Below are 15,780 nucleotides of genomic sequence, written 5' to 3' on the forward strand. Positions count from 1 at the left end.
TGCTGTTCATGGACATTCTCCATTCAATCTGACTGAGCTTCAGCTATTTTACAAAAGTGAGTGGACAAAAATCTCAGTGTCTAGATGCGGAAATCTGGCAGAGACCCCAAAAGACTTGTAGCTGTAATTGCAGGGAAAGGAGGCTGTACAAAGTATTGACATAGGGGGCTGAAGACTTTTGCACGTCACACTTTTCACATTTTATATTGTATGTACAGTGGCATAACTAGGAATGGCGGGGCCCCGTGGCGAACTTTTGACATGGGGCCCCCCCGACACCGAAGATCTCGACCGAGTCCCTCCTACACATTCCTGCGCGCTCTATTATGTTCCATAGTGGCCCCTGTACACAGTATTATACCCAATAGTGGCCCCTGCACACAGTATTATACCCAATAGTGGCCCCTGCACACAGTATTATACCCCATAGTGTCCCCTGCACACAGTATTATACCCAATAGTGGCCCCTACAGGACTAAATACTGTCACGTCACCCGCTGACCGCTATACCAGGACAAATTGTGGATAAAAAATCTGGTCATGTGCATTACAATTTAGTAACTCCATGTGCCTCATATTAATAGCAGTTAACCCCATCATCTCCCTCACATTAACCCCTGTGTGCCTCACCATAAGAGTTACTGATGTGTGAGAGACATGGAGGTAATAATAAAGTATCTTCATTACTATTACCCCCATATGTCTCACATATCAGTAACTCTTATGGTGAGGCACACAGGGGTTAATGTGAGGGAGATGATGGGGTTAACTGCTATTAATATGAGGCACATGGAGTTACTAAAACACAAGTAATCACCCCATATGCCTGACATTAATAAGTAACCCCAGTACGTACCTGTGTAGCTTTAGTTTCACTTTCCTTCTTCCTTTCTTCCTCCAGTGCAGACGGCAGGAGCTCGGCAGGGATAAGCCCCGCCTCCTCCTCTCATTGGTGGGCAGAGGACAGCAGAGAAAGGGAGGGGGGAGAGAGGGGGAGAGGGAGCGTCCTGAAGCGCTGACAGGAGCCAGACCTGCAGCTCCTGTGTCTCAGCCGTTGCTGCAGCTTCGGGGCCCCCGATCATTATACTCAGGGGTCCGAAAAGACCTCCGAGAATAATGATAGCAGCGGTAGCAGCTGTCACCGGGCCCCTAATGTCCCGGGCCCTGTGGCAGCTGCTACCGCTGCTATGGTGGTAGTTACGCCACTGTGTATGTATCATTTTCCTTCCACTTCTCAATTATCTGCTACTTTGTGTTGGTGAGAAATGAAAATCTCAATAAATTACATTTAAGTTTGTGGTTGTAAGGTGACAAAATGAGAAAATGTTCAAAGGGGATGAATACTTTTGCAATCCACTGTGAGTGCTTTTTTGATCTCTTGTAGATCTGGAAATAGGTGGATTGAAAGGAGTCTGACAATTGGGTTTGTGGACGTTAATTAATTGAAAGTAATAATGATTTGAGAGACCATCTGGTCCATGAGGTTTCCCCACGGGGTGGGATTTGCGAACATCTGCTACCTACAATATGATGGTCCAGGTCAAAGGACATGGAAACTGTAGAAACATGTGTTGCACTTCAGCAGGGTATAATATGATGGAACAGGCCACAGAACATGTCTGTCTGAGTAGTGGCATTGGTGGTGGTAGGTGGTAGGCACTGGTAGGCGCTGTGTGGCAGTCCAGCAGGACATAAAGTGTTGGACCCGGCTGCAGGATATGTTGCTGAGTGGTGGCAATGGTGGTAGTTGTGGCAACATATGTGACAGTGTGGGAGGGTGTAATATGATGGAACAAGACACAATAAATGTCTGGCTGAGTGGTAGCAGTGGTGGTAGCTGTGGCAAAATGTGTGGCAGCGTGGGAGGGCACAATATGATGGACCAAGACACATGACATGTTTGCCTGAGTGGTGGCATTGGTGGTGGTAGCTGTTTAGGAGTAGCAGTCAGAAGTACAGTAAATGGAAGATGATGATCAAAGGACATAATGACCCTGACCCGGATATTCATCCTCCTCCATCCACCAACAAGATGACATTGATCAAGAGGTGGAAACTGTTCATCCTCTTTCATGGGCCTAAGGGTTTCCTTACTATGGAGGGATCACATTGCTGATGCTGAAGTTATCCCTGATGACATATTTGGTGGCTTCCTCAAAGGGCTTGAGCCGACAGACTTTCCTCATGAGTCTTCAATGTATCTCGAAGCAACACATTGTCCTTATGGTCTTCTGCATGCCATAATCATTCACCACCCTTTGCTGCTCACACAGCTACCCCAGCATGCTTAAGGTAGAGCCAGCTAAGTAATCAGAAACATGATCTTCATTTTCAGGAAGTCCAACAATCCTGCGGCTATTGGTGGTGTAACCAAAACCAATTGCAGTGTTGCTCTTGCCACCCACCTGCTTATTGTTATTACTTGCACAAGTGTTTCCTCCTCTCCATTCTTGTGTTTGTCCCTTTTCCAGACTTTTTTTTTTTTTTTACTAAACACAGTGCTTAGTTATAGTTAATGGAAATTTGGCAACAATTCTGTGGGTATGTCTATTTGATACATCAACAAGATATTTCAATAAAAGTCTTTTTTTTTTTTCTTTTTTTTTTACATTATCTCAGGCTAGACTGTATTGAATGAACACACCAAAAAAAAAAAAAAGATATATATATATATATATATATATATATATATATATATATATATATATATATATTAAGATTAACAGAGGCTGCACTATTGTGTTTGTCTAAATGTGCAGTTGTGCATACAGAGAAACGCTTAAGATTTTTTTTTTTTTTCGGATTTTCAGATTAACAGCCATGATCATGCAGTGTATTTGGCCACCAGAAGGGAAAAACAACCCATGAAATTACAAGATTATTTTTTACTAGCTTGCAAACATGCAAGCTAGTCTGTATTTTTGATAAACAACAAAAATAACGTGTATATAATGCAGGCAAAATCAGCAATTTGCTGTTACAAAAGAAGTATGTATTTAACCCCTTCCTGCCGATGGTATTTTTTGATTTTCGTTTTTCGTTTTTGACTCCCCTCCTTCTAAACCCCATAACTTTTTTATTTCTCTGCTCCTAGAGCCATATGAGGTCTTAACTTTTGTGGGACAAATTTTTTCTTCATGATGCCACCATTAATTATTCTATATAATGTACTGGGAAGCAGGGAAAAAAATTCAGAATGGGGTGGATTTGAAGAAAAAATGCATTTCTGCGACTTTCTTACGGGCTTTGGTTTTACGGCGTTCACTGTGCAGCCAAAATGACATGTCCCCTATATTCTGATACCAAATTTATATAGTTTTATTTACATTTTGACCCCTAAAAAAAATTCCAAAACTGTGTTAAAAAAATTTTTTTCTAAAAGTCGCCATATTCCGACGGCCGTAACTTTTTTATACGTAAGTGTACAGGGATGCATAGGGCGTCTTTTTTTGTGGGGCTGGGTGTACTTTTTAGTTCTACCATTTTCGGGAAATGTTATTGCTTTGATCACTTTTTATTCAAATTTTTATCAGAATCAAAACATTGAAAAAATGGTGGTTTGGCAGTTTCGACTATTTTTCCCGCTACGGCGTTTACCAAGCAGGAAACATATTTTTATAGATTTGTAGAGCGGGCGATTTTGGACGCGAAGATACCTAACATGTATATGTTTCACAGTTTTTAACTACTTTTATATGTGTTCTAGGGAAAGGGGGGTGATTTGAACTTTTAATTCTTTTTATATTTTTTTATATTTTTTTTAATTTTTATTTTTTCATTTATTAGACCCCCTAGGGGTGTTGAACCCCAGGGGGTCTGATCACTAATGCAATGCATTACAATGCTAATGCATTGCAATGCATTGCAAAAAAGCATCCTTTCTTTTGCAGGCTGCATAGACCAGCCTGCAAAAGAGAGGATTTGCAGACAAGCCTGGGAGCCTGTACAAGGCTCCCGGCTGTCATGGCAACGGGACGTCAGCCCTGGAGCATGCTCCAGGAGCCAACGATCCCAGCCAAAATGGCGGCGCCCATGCGCTGCCGGGAAAATGGCGCCTCCGGTCCAGGGACCGATCGGAGGCATTAGAGCCGGTTGTCTACTGCTTAAAGCAGTAGACACCCGGCGGCTACGGCGGTCGCCATAGTTACAGACCCGACATGTGCCGTACTATTACGGCCCATGTCGGGAAGGGGTTAATGAAAAAAATGTAAACTCTCGCCCCAAAAAATCCTTAACAAAACATTTTTTACTAACAATATTGTCTTTGTAAAAAGGATGTATAAAGGATGTGTATAGAGAAGAAGCTGCTCTTTTGCACAACAGACAGACAAAATTAGATTATTGACAATTAAAGGGTTAACGGCACAATCTTTTATACTCTAAATGGCATCAGCACTATAAGATCCACCTACCATTATCTATTGGTTGAGAGGATGTCAGGTGTTGCTTCAGTGTCATAGTGACTCACAGACAGTGTCTGAGTGATGAACAAGTCTTCTCTGTATTTCCTGGTCGACATGTCATGTCCATGTTCTTGTAGTGTGGCCATTTTTCATCTGTAGCGAATTGCCATTTGTTCAGTTTCGTTGAAAACTGTACAATTTGGAATATTCAGGGCAAACACCTTCATGACAAGGTAGTTCACCCACTTCTGGTTGTCATCTCCATAATGCACAGCACCAAGCACACCATTAATTTTCTTGTGACATTCTCAAAAAGTTTAATGTGTCGCATGATCCTCTTCTCTTTGAAAAAACTAAAGTTGGTTCCAAAATGGCCACCATGGTCACCACCCAACTTGAAAAGTTATGCTAGTGTACCACAAACAGGAAGTTGATATCAGCAACCATTCCAATTTTATTTAGATGTATCCATATAAATAGCCCACTCTGAAGTTATCTGTTCCTTAAAATGGCCTATATAAACTCAGAGCACATTCAGACCCACGCTTGAGTATTGTGTTTAATCCCAGTCTCTAGCTCTGAGGAATCCTGCTCTGAGTATATCCTGCTCAGATTACCTTGGCTCCATCTGCTTACCCGCTTGTGTACCGACCTTGGCTCCATCTGACTACCCGCTAGTGTACAGACCACAGACCAAGTCTTCTACTCTGCGGAATATGCCGTCCTTCCTGGCTAACAAATTCCAGCTGTATATCACCAGTATCGTAACGGTTTCAGTCTTTACTGAAATTTTAGCAATTCATCTCAGACATGATGAGATGGTCATCACAACATGTAACATGAAGTATGTAAGTGTCAGCTTCTGGAAAGACCTGTTTTCATTGCATAATCTAAAGCAACTTCTGCTAATACATCACTTGTGGATAGAGATGGGCAAACCAATTCCTCACAAGACGGATTAAACCTGAATTTTCCTAAAGCTTTGTTTTTTAACTAAACCAAAACCTTTAAACTTAACTAAAATGGCTGCCATGACTGGCATAGTACAGTAAAAATACAGAGGAGAAGAAGGATCACACTTGTCGATGACACTGGTTGGCTTCTGGCCTCTGGGTTTTGTTAGGGGCACAAGACCCCTGACGTATGCTGAAGCAGGTCTAATTTAAATATGCAGGCCTGGAGAAGTCTCACACACACACACACACACACACAGCGTAGTCTATTACATGAGTTCTGATTTATTGTTACAAAAGAGGTAGTTTTATACAGACAAAGGCAGATTGGGACATAGTTGGCCTGACATGATTGGTTAAGGCCTAATGTAATATACCTCACAGTCATTCTAGATGTATATCTCAAGGCCCGGTGCCAGTCTGGGGGCTAACATTTCAATAGACATCCTGTGTTCACATCTTCCTTGGAGACAATTAGTGTTACCATTCTATTTCCTTATCACCTAAAGAAGGGATTCTCTTCTTTGATCTTTTGTCTCAATAGTACACAGCCCATAGCGTCTCCATGTTAGTCTAACCAATTCCTTTTTTAGACAAAACTACTTATCCTTGATAGGGACAAGATGGCTGACAAAATACAAAGATGGAGGATGTGATCATAACAGTTTCATATGAGACATGACAATTAAATAAAGACACACAAGGCATGGTTACTGACGAATCTATTCTAATACATGAAGCTGGGAAAGGTTAGAAAAGATAAAAGATCTGGACGTACATCAATACAATGCTAGAATGTACTGAGAAAGTCCCAGACTGTTGCGACACTTCCTGGGAGACCTATTAAGATCATTACAAGAGCACAATGGGAAATCAGGAGAGAATTCTAAGATGTAAGGGTTCCCTTCAGCAATTTGTCTAGTTTATGGTGAACATTAATTGATCTCCAGTGGTTAAGGCTTCCGTATAACATCTTTATAAGCCCGGGTCTCATATCAGATGTGGCCGGAGCTGGACGAGATCTGAGAATGCTGCATATATGTATTTTATGAACAGTAGATGTAATCTGTGTATTTTTCCTTTGTCTTTGCTTCATCTTCATCATATACTGTCACATATTTTAGTTGTTTCTTTATATTGAATGATTTTGGACAGGAGAGTTTAAGAAAGCAAAAAAATAAAAATAAGAGCAGATGAGGTGAAAATCCCGAGGTTCTCCAGTATTGTGTAATGTCTCACCCATGACTTCAGATCTTTTATGTTCGCCCTCTAGATCTTGTCTTAAGTGTTGGCTACTTTTTATCTTTGCTCCATTAGGACACAGCTATGATTAGTGACTTGGGTTACATTGTCTGTCGGACTCCGGTGTGGTCTGAAGACCATCTCTTATCTCACTTTTTTCTGCAGGTCTGCTTGCTCAGTTGTCATCTAAGGATGAGCACAAGCCCACCATAAGTCCAAAGGTAGGTTAGTACAATATCAGCCATATATATCTTCAGTCCCATTTCACATGATGGTAATATCAGCATTTTGTTCAACCTAGCAGAGCGTGCACCAGCTCTCCTCTCTCACACTCTTCTCCTGCTCCCATCTAGACTCCTCTTCCGATGCTGCACCTATAGGGTGTCCTCACCAATTTTGCGTGTTCCTAAACAGCCAATGCATTCACCACTAATTGTGTCACCATCTAATACATGTTGGCCATATCCTATGTGCTCAGCCCTCTGTTTGGTACCTGAACAATAAGACCTGACCTAATCTAAGGTTCTCCTCTGATCTGCTCTGTAATTTGACCCTTTGATCACTTCTGACTATGTAACCAACTGATGTTCCTGTCCTGCCTGTTACTTGTGTCTGATCTTGGCTTGATCCTGACCTTGGAACCTTTTCTACCTGCCCTGACCACCTGCTTGTACCTTTCATTCTCTTGCCTGGTGCTTGGTGATTTTCCCTGGTTTTTCTTGAGCCAAAGGGCTAGCTGTGTAAATTTAAGAACAACCCAAAGAGATACCGAACTGGCAGTCTTGTTGTAGAAGAATCCAGATCCCCTTTACTGGGATTAAATGGAGACAACACCATTGGAAGTGGCCAAGTCAGACCAGTTTGGTAGTGCAGTGGGTCCACTACCCAATAACCATGACAGATATATCTTTCCGTCTCGTTGTAAAGGTAAACACGATGGTGGATTGTCTCCAGTTTCAGCCATGTTAGACCTCTGTCTATATTAATACTATTTATATGATGGAGACAAAAAACCGGACCATGATCATTACAGAATTTATTCTACTTGGATTTACGACGGACCCCAAGATAAATGCCGCGCTCTTTGTCTTATTCTTTATCATCTACCTGGTAACATTGACTGGAAACATCCTAATACTATATATAATCATCTACAACCCCAAGTTACATAAACCCATGTACTTTTTTCTTTGTCTATTATCCATTCATGACTTGTGCAGTTCAACTACAACTTTGCCCCGATTATTGGCCGATCTCTTCTCTACTGAGAGGACCATCTCATATCTGGGTTGTGCCCTTCAGATCTATGCCATCCTTGTGGTGAATAATTCAGAGTCTCAGCTTCTTGTTGTCATGGCTTATGATCGCTTTGTCGCCATATGTCACCCTCTTCAATACCCCATTCTCATGCGTTGGGGCAATTGTTATAAGCTGGTGACTCTAGCATTCATTTTTAACTTTATCCTTATTGCCCCTTCATTTTCCTCCCCCATTGTTCTGTGTTATAACCAGATCAACCACTTCATGTGTGATCTCATTGCTATAGAGAAACTGACATGTGAGGACATCTCTGCCAATGAACTTCAGATATTTGTAATCAGTTTTATCACTCTTCTCCTTCCTCTTGTACTCATCTTATTGTCTTATGCTTGTATCATATTCTCTATATTGAAGATTCACTCTGCGGGAAGGTCTAAGGCTTTTTCCACCTGTACGTCCCATCTCGCGGTGGTGGCTTTGTCTCTTGGGACAGTCATGTTGCTATATCTTGGCCCCTCGTCCATGCACTCTACAGACCATGAGAAATATACCTCCATGTGTTATGTTATTATAACCCCAATGCTGAATCCTCTCATCTACAGTTTCAATAACAGGGAGGTTAAAGATGCCTTTAAGAAGGCTCTCACAAACTCTTGAAACCTGTATATGCTAAGTTGATTGAGTTTGCAGAGACCATGCTTTTAATGTGTGCGACTTGTGGGAATCTCCTACCTTGGTCAGTCTGCTACCTGTGGTGCTCTACGGCAGGTGGCTGTGGTCAGTGCGGCCCAGTAAGTTACTATGAGCATACGATACGGTCATTGTTGTTTGTGTTTGGTCTTGCAGTGCAGTAACTGCAAGTCTTTAGAATTCATTTAAGCAGCTGCTTTGTTCTGCAGTGGCAGATTCTCTGTGTAGTTAACAGAGTAGCACCTAGTTTGTGGTGTAGCCCAGCAGTGAGGTTAACTTTCGGGCCTTATTCACACCAGTGCACCCTGAAGTTCAGAGCCCAGTTGGGCTCTGCAGACTTTTGTTTATTTTAGTTTTTTTAAATAAGCCCGCTGACCGTAACACTACCATTTTTTCTACACTATATTGTACAGTGAAGACTTGGTGGTAAAAGCTACACCAATCAGGAGTCTGCACCAATCAGGGGTATTAACTCTTTCATTATTGCTCCCAAAGTTAAAAAAAACCTACACAACCTGTAGTGCCTCTGTGCCTCCGAGTCTTCTACCAATATGGCTTCTGAGTAGGGTTGAGCGATCGTGTTCGGAAAAGATCGGATTCCGATCGGCAATCGAAAAAATTTAATGATCGCGATCTGAATTCCGAACACAATCTTTTTAGGTGGAATCGAGATCGGTGATTATTTCCCAATGCTTTGCTACTGGCCAAGCATTGTGGGAAAAGCTAACAATGTTAGCCTTCACACTGAGTATACGCTCTGCTCATTCTGAGCGGAGTGTATACTCAGTGTGAAGGCTCCGCTGCGCTTCCATAGGAATGAATGGAAGCAGCCGGCACACAGCCTTAACCCCCTGCGCGCCGGCTGCGTCCATTCATTCTAATGGGAAACTAGCTAACATCTCTAGTAGCTACTTACCTGCAGAGATGGCTGGTCTGGTGCCCGGTGTTCTTGGTCTTCTTTGCCTCGCTGCCCCCGCCTCCCAGGTTAGTGTTAAAGAGCTAGAGAGAAGGCAGGGCTTAAGGCTTGTGGCTTCGGAGAGTGTGGGTGAGTACAGGGCAGGGAGATGTGACGTCTCCCCGCCCAGTACCCGCTCACACTCTCCTAACCTAGGAGGCAGGGGGCAGCGAGGTGAAGGAGAACGAGAACACCGGGCACCGGACCAGCCATCTCTGCAGGTAAGTGGACACCAGGGGGAACTAAGTAGCCAGAGGGTTAAAAAAAAATCCTCTGGTTACTTAGTGATTTAAAAAAATCACTACACAGCGTGGATTCTAACAATTAAAGTGTTCAATTGTTAGACTCCATGCTGTACAGTGAATAGGATTGTTTTTAAAATCCGATCTCCGATTAGTAAAAAAAATCCCATTGACTTGCATTGGGATCGGAATTGGGATCGAGATCGGGTTTGAATGAAAAATGATCGGAAATCGGATTTCAGAATCGATCCTGAAAAGTCAAGATCGGCTCAACCCTAATCCTGAGATTGAGAGAGCCGTCCAGTTGTAATGACAGCGAGTAGCCTTCTAAAGACTTCCATGTCTGTCTTTACTATATGCCTATTGAGGCTTGCCTGTAGATGAATGTGGGGGGGGGGGAGTATTTTGGGGAAAATATAAGTATTTTGTTTTTTTTTAAATGAAAAACAAAAAATATAAAATTAAAACCTTCCCCTTTCTTTAGATCTAAAATAAAGATACACAAAATAAAACATAGTAGCAAATTATGCATCCAAAATTGCCTGGTCTACAAACATAAAAAAAAACAACAACACATTTTTCCCATACGAAATACGCTCTAACGAAAAAAAAATATTATTTTTTTTTTCATCATTTCACCCCTAATTTTGGTATGTGGAATCATAGCGACCTACAGAATATTACAGATGATATGTCATTTTGGTTGAACAGTGAACCCCATAAAAACAAAGCCCAGAGGAAAGTCATATAAATAGTTTTCCAATATTGCCAGATTCTGAATTTTTATTCCATCTTGTCATTACATCACAAATAGCGCCATTACAATATAGATTTTGTCCTGCAAACATTAAGCCCTCATATGGCTCACTGGATATTAAAACACAGGGAGTCGAAATCAAAAAATGCTTACGACGGGAAGGGGTTAAAAAATACTTATTACTGGAATATTTCTGTTGCTGCTCAAACTCCTATATACAGTATTTCAGCATGTGTAAATTTAGAAAAAAAAAATGTGACTTGAGCTGTTTTTTGGTTGTTTTCACCCAATATACAGTCTTACCCTTTGTTCACATCATCGTTTTCATTCTGTCCAGGCATGAGGACTCCCCCAAACAAAACACCAAACGCAAGTGCAAGCACTGGTACAGTAAAACCACACAGACCCCAGAGACTACAATGGCGTCCGTGCGCTTGCACCATATCTCCGCAGGGATCTTGCGGACAGGAAAGAAGTTCACCATCTACTTTCCTGACCACATGATTCATGCGGGCAGCATGCGGAAAGCACACGGACCCCATTATAGTCTATGGGGTCCGTGTGGTTTTACTGCACAGCACTTGCAATTGCGTTTGCATTTTGTCCAAGTGGAGACCCCCTGGACAGAATACAGGGGTGACACTATTAGTCTGCACTAACCTGAAAAAAATATAGTTTTTCTTCGTCTGTTGTCCTCATAATAAGCAGAGTGAAATAGTTGTTAATGTAAATATATATATATATATATATATATATATATATATATTTTTTTTTTTTTTTATTGAATGTTTGTTTCTTCTGCTCACAATCCGCAGAGTGAAAGAGTGGTTTAATTATCTCACTCATCTCAGTAAAAAAAAGGATATTGCATCCAAGAGTGATGGGATCTTGAGTCAGGTTTCTGTATGTTCCTCTTACTCCTACGTAATGCTACATAACACATCTTTCTGTACTGTCAACTGTGTCTCCTTAATTTATGGCACCTATTGACAAATGTATTTCTCCTAGTCAGATCAGTCTTCTTCCTCTTCTTGATGAACTGGATGAGAAATCAGCAAGTGTACAAACAGAGGAGGATTGTTGGGGGTGGAGATAGAAGTGGCGGTTTGCCACAAGCCATATAGGAGACCCAGCACACATGTTCAAGGAGCTCTGTTCAGATGACACCAAAGATGAACTTTTGAACCTAAATGCAAAGTGCTATGTGTGATGGAAAAGTAATACTGTAAATCCCCCTGATCACACCATCCCCACTGTCACACATGGCGGGGGCAACATCATGTTGTGGGGAGGCTTTTCTTCACCAGGGACAGAGAATCTGGTTAGTTGATTCAAAGGTGGTTGGAGCTAAAGGCAGGGCAATCCTGAAAGAAAACCTGTTGGATGTTGCGAAAGAAGAAGATTCAAGTTCCAGCAAGACAATGACCCTAAATCTACAGCCACAGCTACAGTGGAATGGTTTAGATCTAGAGATGAATGAGTACTATTCAAAACGGCCATTTCGAATAGCACATACCCATAGGAATGAATGGAAGCGGCCGGTACGCAGACTTTGCCGGCGGCCGGCCGCTTAACCCCCCGCATGCTAGCTACGTCCATTCATTCCTATGGGTGCGTGCTATTCGAAACAGCCGTTTCGAATAATACTCACTCATCTCTATTTAGATCAAAGAATATTCATGTGTTGGAATGGCCCAGTCACAGTCCAGATCTAAATCCCATTGAGCATCTCTGCCAAGACATGAAAATTGCTGTTTATAGACGTCTCCATCCAGTCTGATGGAGCTTCAGCTATTTTCCAAAAAAGAGTGGGCAAAAATCTTAGTGTCTAGATGTGGAAAGCCAATAGAGACAGATCCCAAAAGACTTGTAGCTGTAATTGCAGTGAAAGGAGGCTCTACAAAGTATAGACATAGGGGGCTGAAGACTTTTGCACGTCACACTTTTCACATTTTATATTGTATGTATCATTTTCCTTCCACTTCTCCATTATCTGCTACTTTGAGTTGGTGATCAATGAAAATCTCAATAAAATACACTTAAGTTTGTGGTTGTAAGGTGACAAAATGGGAAAATGTTCAAAGGGAATGAATACTTTTGCAATTCACTGAGTGCTTTTTGGATCTCTTGTAGATCTGGAAATAGGTGGATTGAAAGGAGTCTGACAATTGGGTTTGTGGACGTTATTTAACTGAAAGTAATATTGATTTGAGAGACCATCTTGTCCATGAGGTTTCCCCACGGGGTGGGATTTGTGCACATCTGCTACCTATAATATGATAGTCCAGGTCAAAGGACATGGAAGTTGTGGAAACATTTGTTGCACTTCAGCAGGGCACAATATGATGGAACAGACCACAGAACATGTCTGTCTGAGTAGTGGCATTGGTGGTGGTAGGTGGTAGGCAGTGGTAAGTGCACTGTGTTGCAGCCCAGCAGGACATAAAGTGTTGGACCCAGCTTCAGGATATGTTGCAAAGGTGGTAGTTGTGGCAACATGTGTGGGAGGGTGTAATATGATGGACCAAGACACAATAAATGTCTGGCTGAGTGGTAGCAGTGGTGGTAGCTGTGGCAAAATGTTTAGTAGCATGGAAGGGGACGACACACAACATATTTGCCTGAGTGGTGGGATTGGTGGTGATAGCTGTTTAGAAGTTGCAGCCAGAAGTACAGTAAATGGAAGATGATGATCAAGGGACATAATGACCCTGACCCGGATATTCATTCTCCTCCATCCACCAACAAGATAACATTGATCAAGAGGTGGAAACTGTTCATCCTCTTCCATCCTTCATTGAATGGGCCTAAGGGGTTTCCTTACTATGGAGGGATCACATTGCTAATGCTGCAGTTATCCCTGATTACATATTTGGTGGCTTCTTCAAAGGGCTTGAGCCGACAGACTTTCCTCATGAGCCTTCAATGTATCTTGAAGCAACACATTGTCCCTATGGTCTTCTGCATGCCATAATCATTCACCACCTTTTGCTGCTCATACAGATACCCCAGCATTCTTAAGGTAGAGCCAGCTAAGTAATCAGAAACATGATCTTCACTCTCAGGAAGTCCAACAATCCTGCGGCTATTGGTGGTGTAACAGTTGTGCAGAAACAGAAATGCTTAAACAATTACATTTCCTTCAGATTAACAGCAGCACTCTATCATGGATGTCAGGTGTAGCTACAATGTCATAGTGGCTCATAGACAGTATCTGAGTAATGAGCACATCTCTGTATTTCCCGGTCAAACATGCCATGACCATTTTCTTGTAGTGAGGCCTTTTTTATTCGTCCATAGTAAATTGCCATTTATTCGGTTTCATTGAAAACTGTACAATTTTATTATTTGGATCAAAAACCTTCATGACAAGGTGGTTCAAACAGTACCAAGGACACTGCAGAGAGATCTGGGAAGATAGTATTCAGCCTAAGGGTAAGTTCACACAAGTTTTTTGGGTCAGGATTTTGAGGCCAAAAAGACGGCTCCCATTGAAATCAATGGGAGCCAGTCAGGTCTCTTTTCCGGGAGCCGTTTGTTCAGGTTCCCAGAAAAAGAAGCAACATGCTCATTCTTCAGGTCAATTTGCCTCGCGATGCAGTGCATCAAAAGTGTTATTGGAGACCTGGGACAAAATAAATATAATCCATGAACCTACCTCAGAAAATGATTTGGGAGGTCAATTGACTATTCTCTGTAAATATTCGGTGCCCTGCTAGCAAGCCAGTAACAAATAGGCATCAGTGGGGGTACAACGGCGCCACATCTGGTTATATGAAATGTAATAGTAGCACAATGAAGTTCAGTGTTTCAAATTATGTGATCTCCAAAAAATAATCCACATCTCATAAGTCAAACACAAGGAGAATTTTGCAGAATAGAGATGATCAAGCTAATGTATAATGAACCTGTTCTGTTCCATAGTTTGTGAAAGTTTCAGTCTCTGTTGACATTTTAGCAATACATCTCAGACGGGATGAGATGGTCATCACCACATGAAACACAAAGTAGAAGAGTGGAGGAGGAGGATCATATGGTTTCGGTGACCTAGGAGGCCATCTTGTATCATCTATTGGCCTCTCAGCCAGTCATGAGTGGTAGGTGAAGCAGATACAGCGCTGATATTATGTCAAAGAAAGACATAGGGATATTTCATGACAGTGCAAACTTCTGGAAATACCTGATTTCATTAAATGATCTAAAGCAATTTCTGCTAATACATCACTAATGGACAGAGATGTGAAAACCAATTCCTAACAAGATGGATTCAACCTGAATTTTCCTAAAGTTTTGTTTTTGTTAACATGGCTGCCACGACTGGCATAGTACAGTGACAATACAGAGGAGAGGAAGGATCACACTTGTCTATTACGTTGGTTGGCTTCTGGCCTCTGGGTTTCATATGAGACTTGACCATTAAATAAAGACACACAAGGCATGGTTACTGACAAATCTATTCTAAGCCTTTCAGAAGACCTCAGAAGTGTTTTACCGATACATGAAGCTGGAAAAGGTTAGAAGAGATAAAAGACCTGGACGTACATCAATACAATGCTAGAATGTACTGAGAAAATTCCAGAGTGTTGCGACACTTCCTGGGAGTCCTATTAAGATCATTACAAGAGCACAATGGGAAATCAGGAGAGAATTCTCAGATTTAAGGGTTCCCTTCAGCAATTTGTCTAATTTATGGTGAACATTAATTGATCTCCAGTGGTTAAGGCTTCCGTATAACATCTTTATAAGCCCGGGTCTCATATCAGATGTGGCCGGAGCTGGACGAGATCTGAGAATGCTGCATATATGTATTTTATGAACAGTAGATGTAATCTGTGTATTTGTCCTTTGTCTTTGCTTCATCTTCATCATATACTGTCAAATAAAAATAAGAGCAGATGAGGTGAAAATCCCGAGGTTCTCCAGTATTGTGTAATGTCTTACCCATGACTTCAGATCTTTTATGTTCGCCCTCTAGATCTTGTCTTAAGTGTTGACTACTTTTTATCTTTGCTCCATTAGGACACAGCTATGATTAGTGACTTGGGTTACATTGTCTGTCGGACTCCGGTGTGGTCTGAAGACCATCTCTTATCTCACTTTTTTCTGCAGATCTGCTTGCTCAGTTGTCATCTAAGGATGAGCACAAGCCCACCATAAGTCCAAAGGTAGGTTAGTACAATATCAGCCATATATATCCTCAGTCCCATTTCACATGATGGTAATATCGGCATTTTATTCAACCTAGCAGAGCGTGCACCAGCTCTCCTCTCTCACACTC

The 15,780-nt window shown here is 41.7% G+C and overlaps 1 protein-coding gene across 1 annotated transcript; it reads left to right on the top strand.

The window, feature by feature from the left end:
- The first annotated feature begins 6,221 nt into the window (after positions 1–6,221).
- LOC142198648 (olfactory receptor 10V1-like) lies at positions 6,222–8,515 on the top strand. The gene is made up of 3 exons (XM_075269676.1): positions 6,222–6,249; positions 6,764–6,819; positions 7,901–8,515. Exons 1-3 carry the CDS (start codon positions 6,222–6,224, stop codon positions 8,513–8,515), a joined length of 699 nt encoding a protein of 232 aa, XP_075125777.1.
- The last annotated feature ends 7,265 nt before the right edge of the window (positions 8,516–15,780 follow it).

Source organism: Leptodactylus fuscus, chromosome 3 (assembly GCF_031893055.1).
Source record: "Leptodactylus fuscus isolate aLepFus1 chromosome 3, aLepFus1.hap2, whole genome shotgun sequence".
NCBI classification, from domain to species: domain Eukaryota; kingdom Metazoa; phylum Chordata; class Amphibia; order Anura; family Leptodactylidae; genus Leptodactylus; species Leptodactylus fuscus.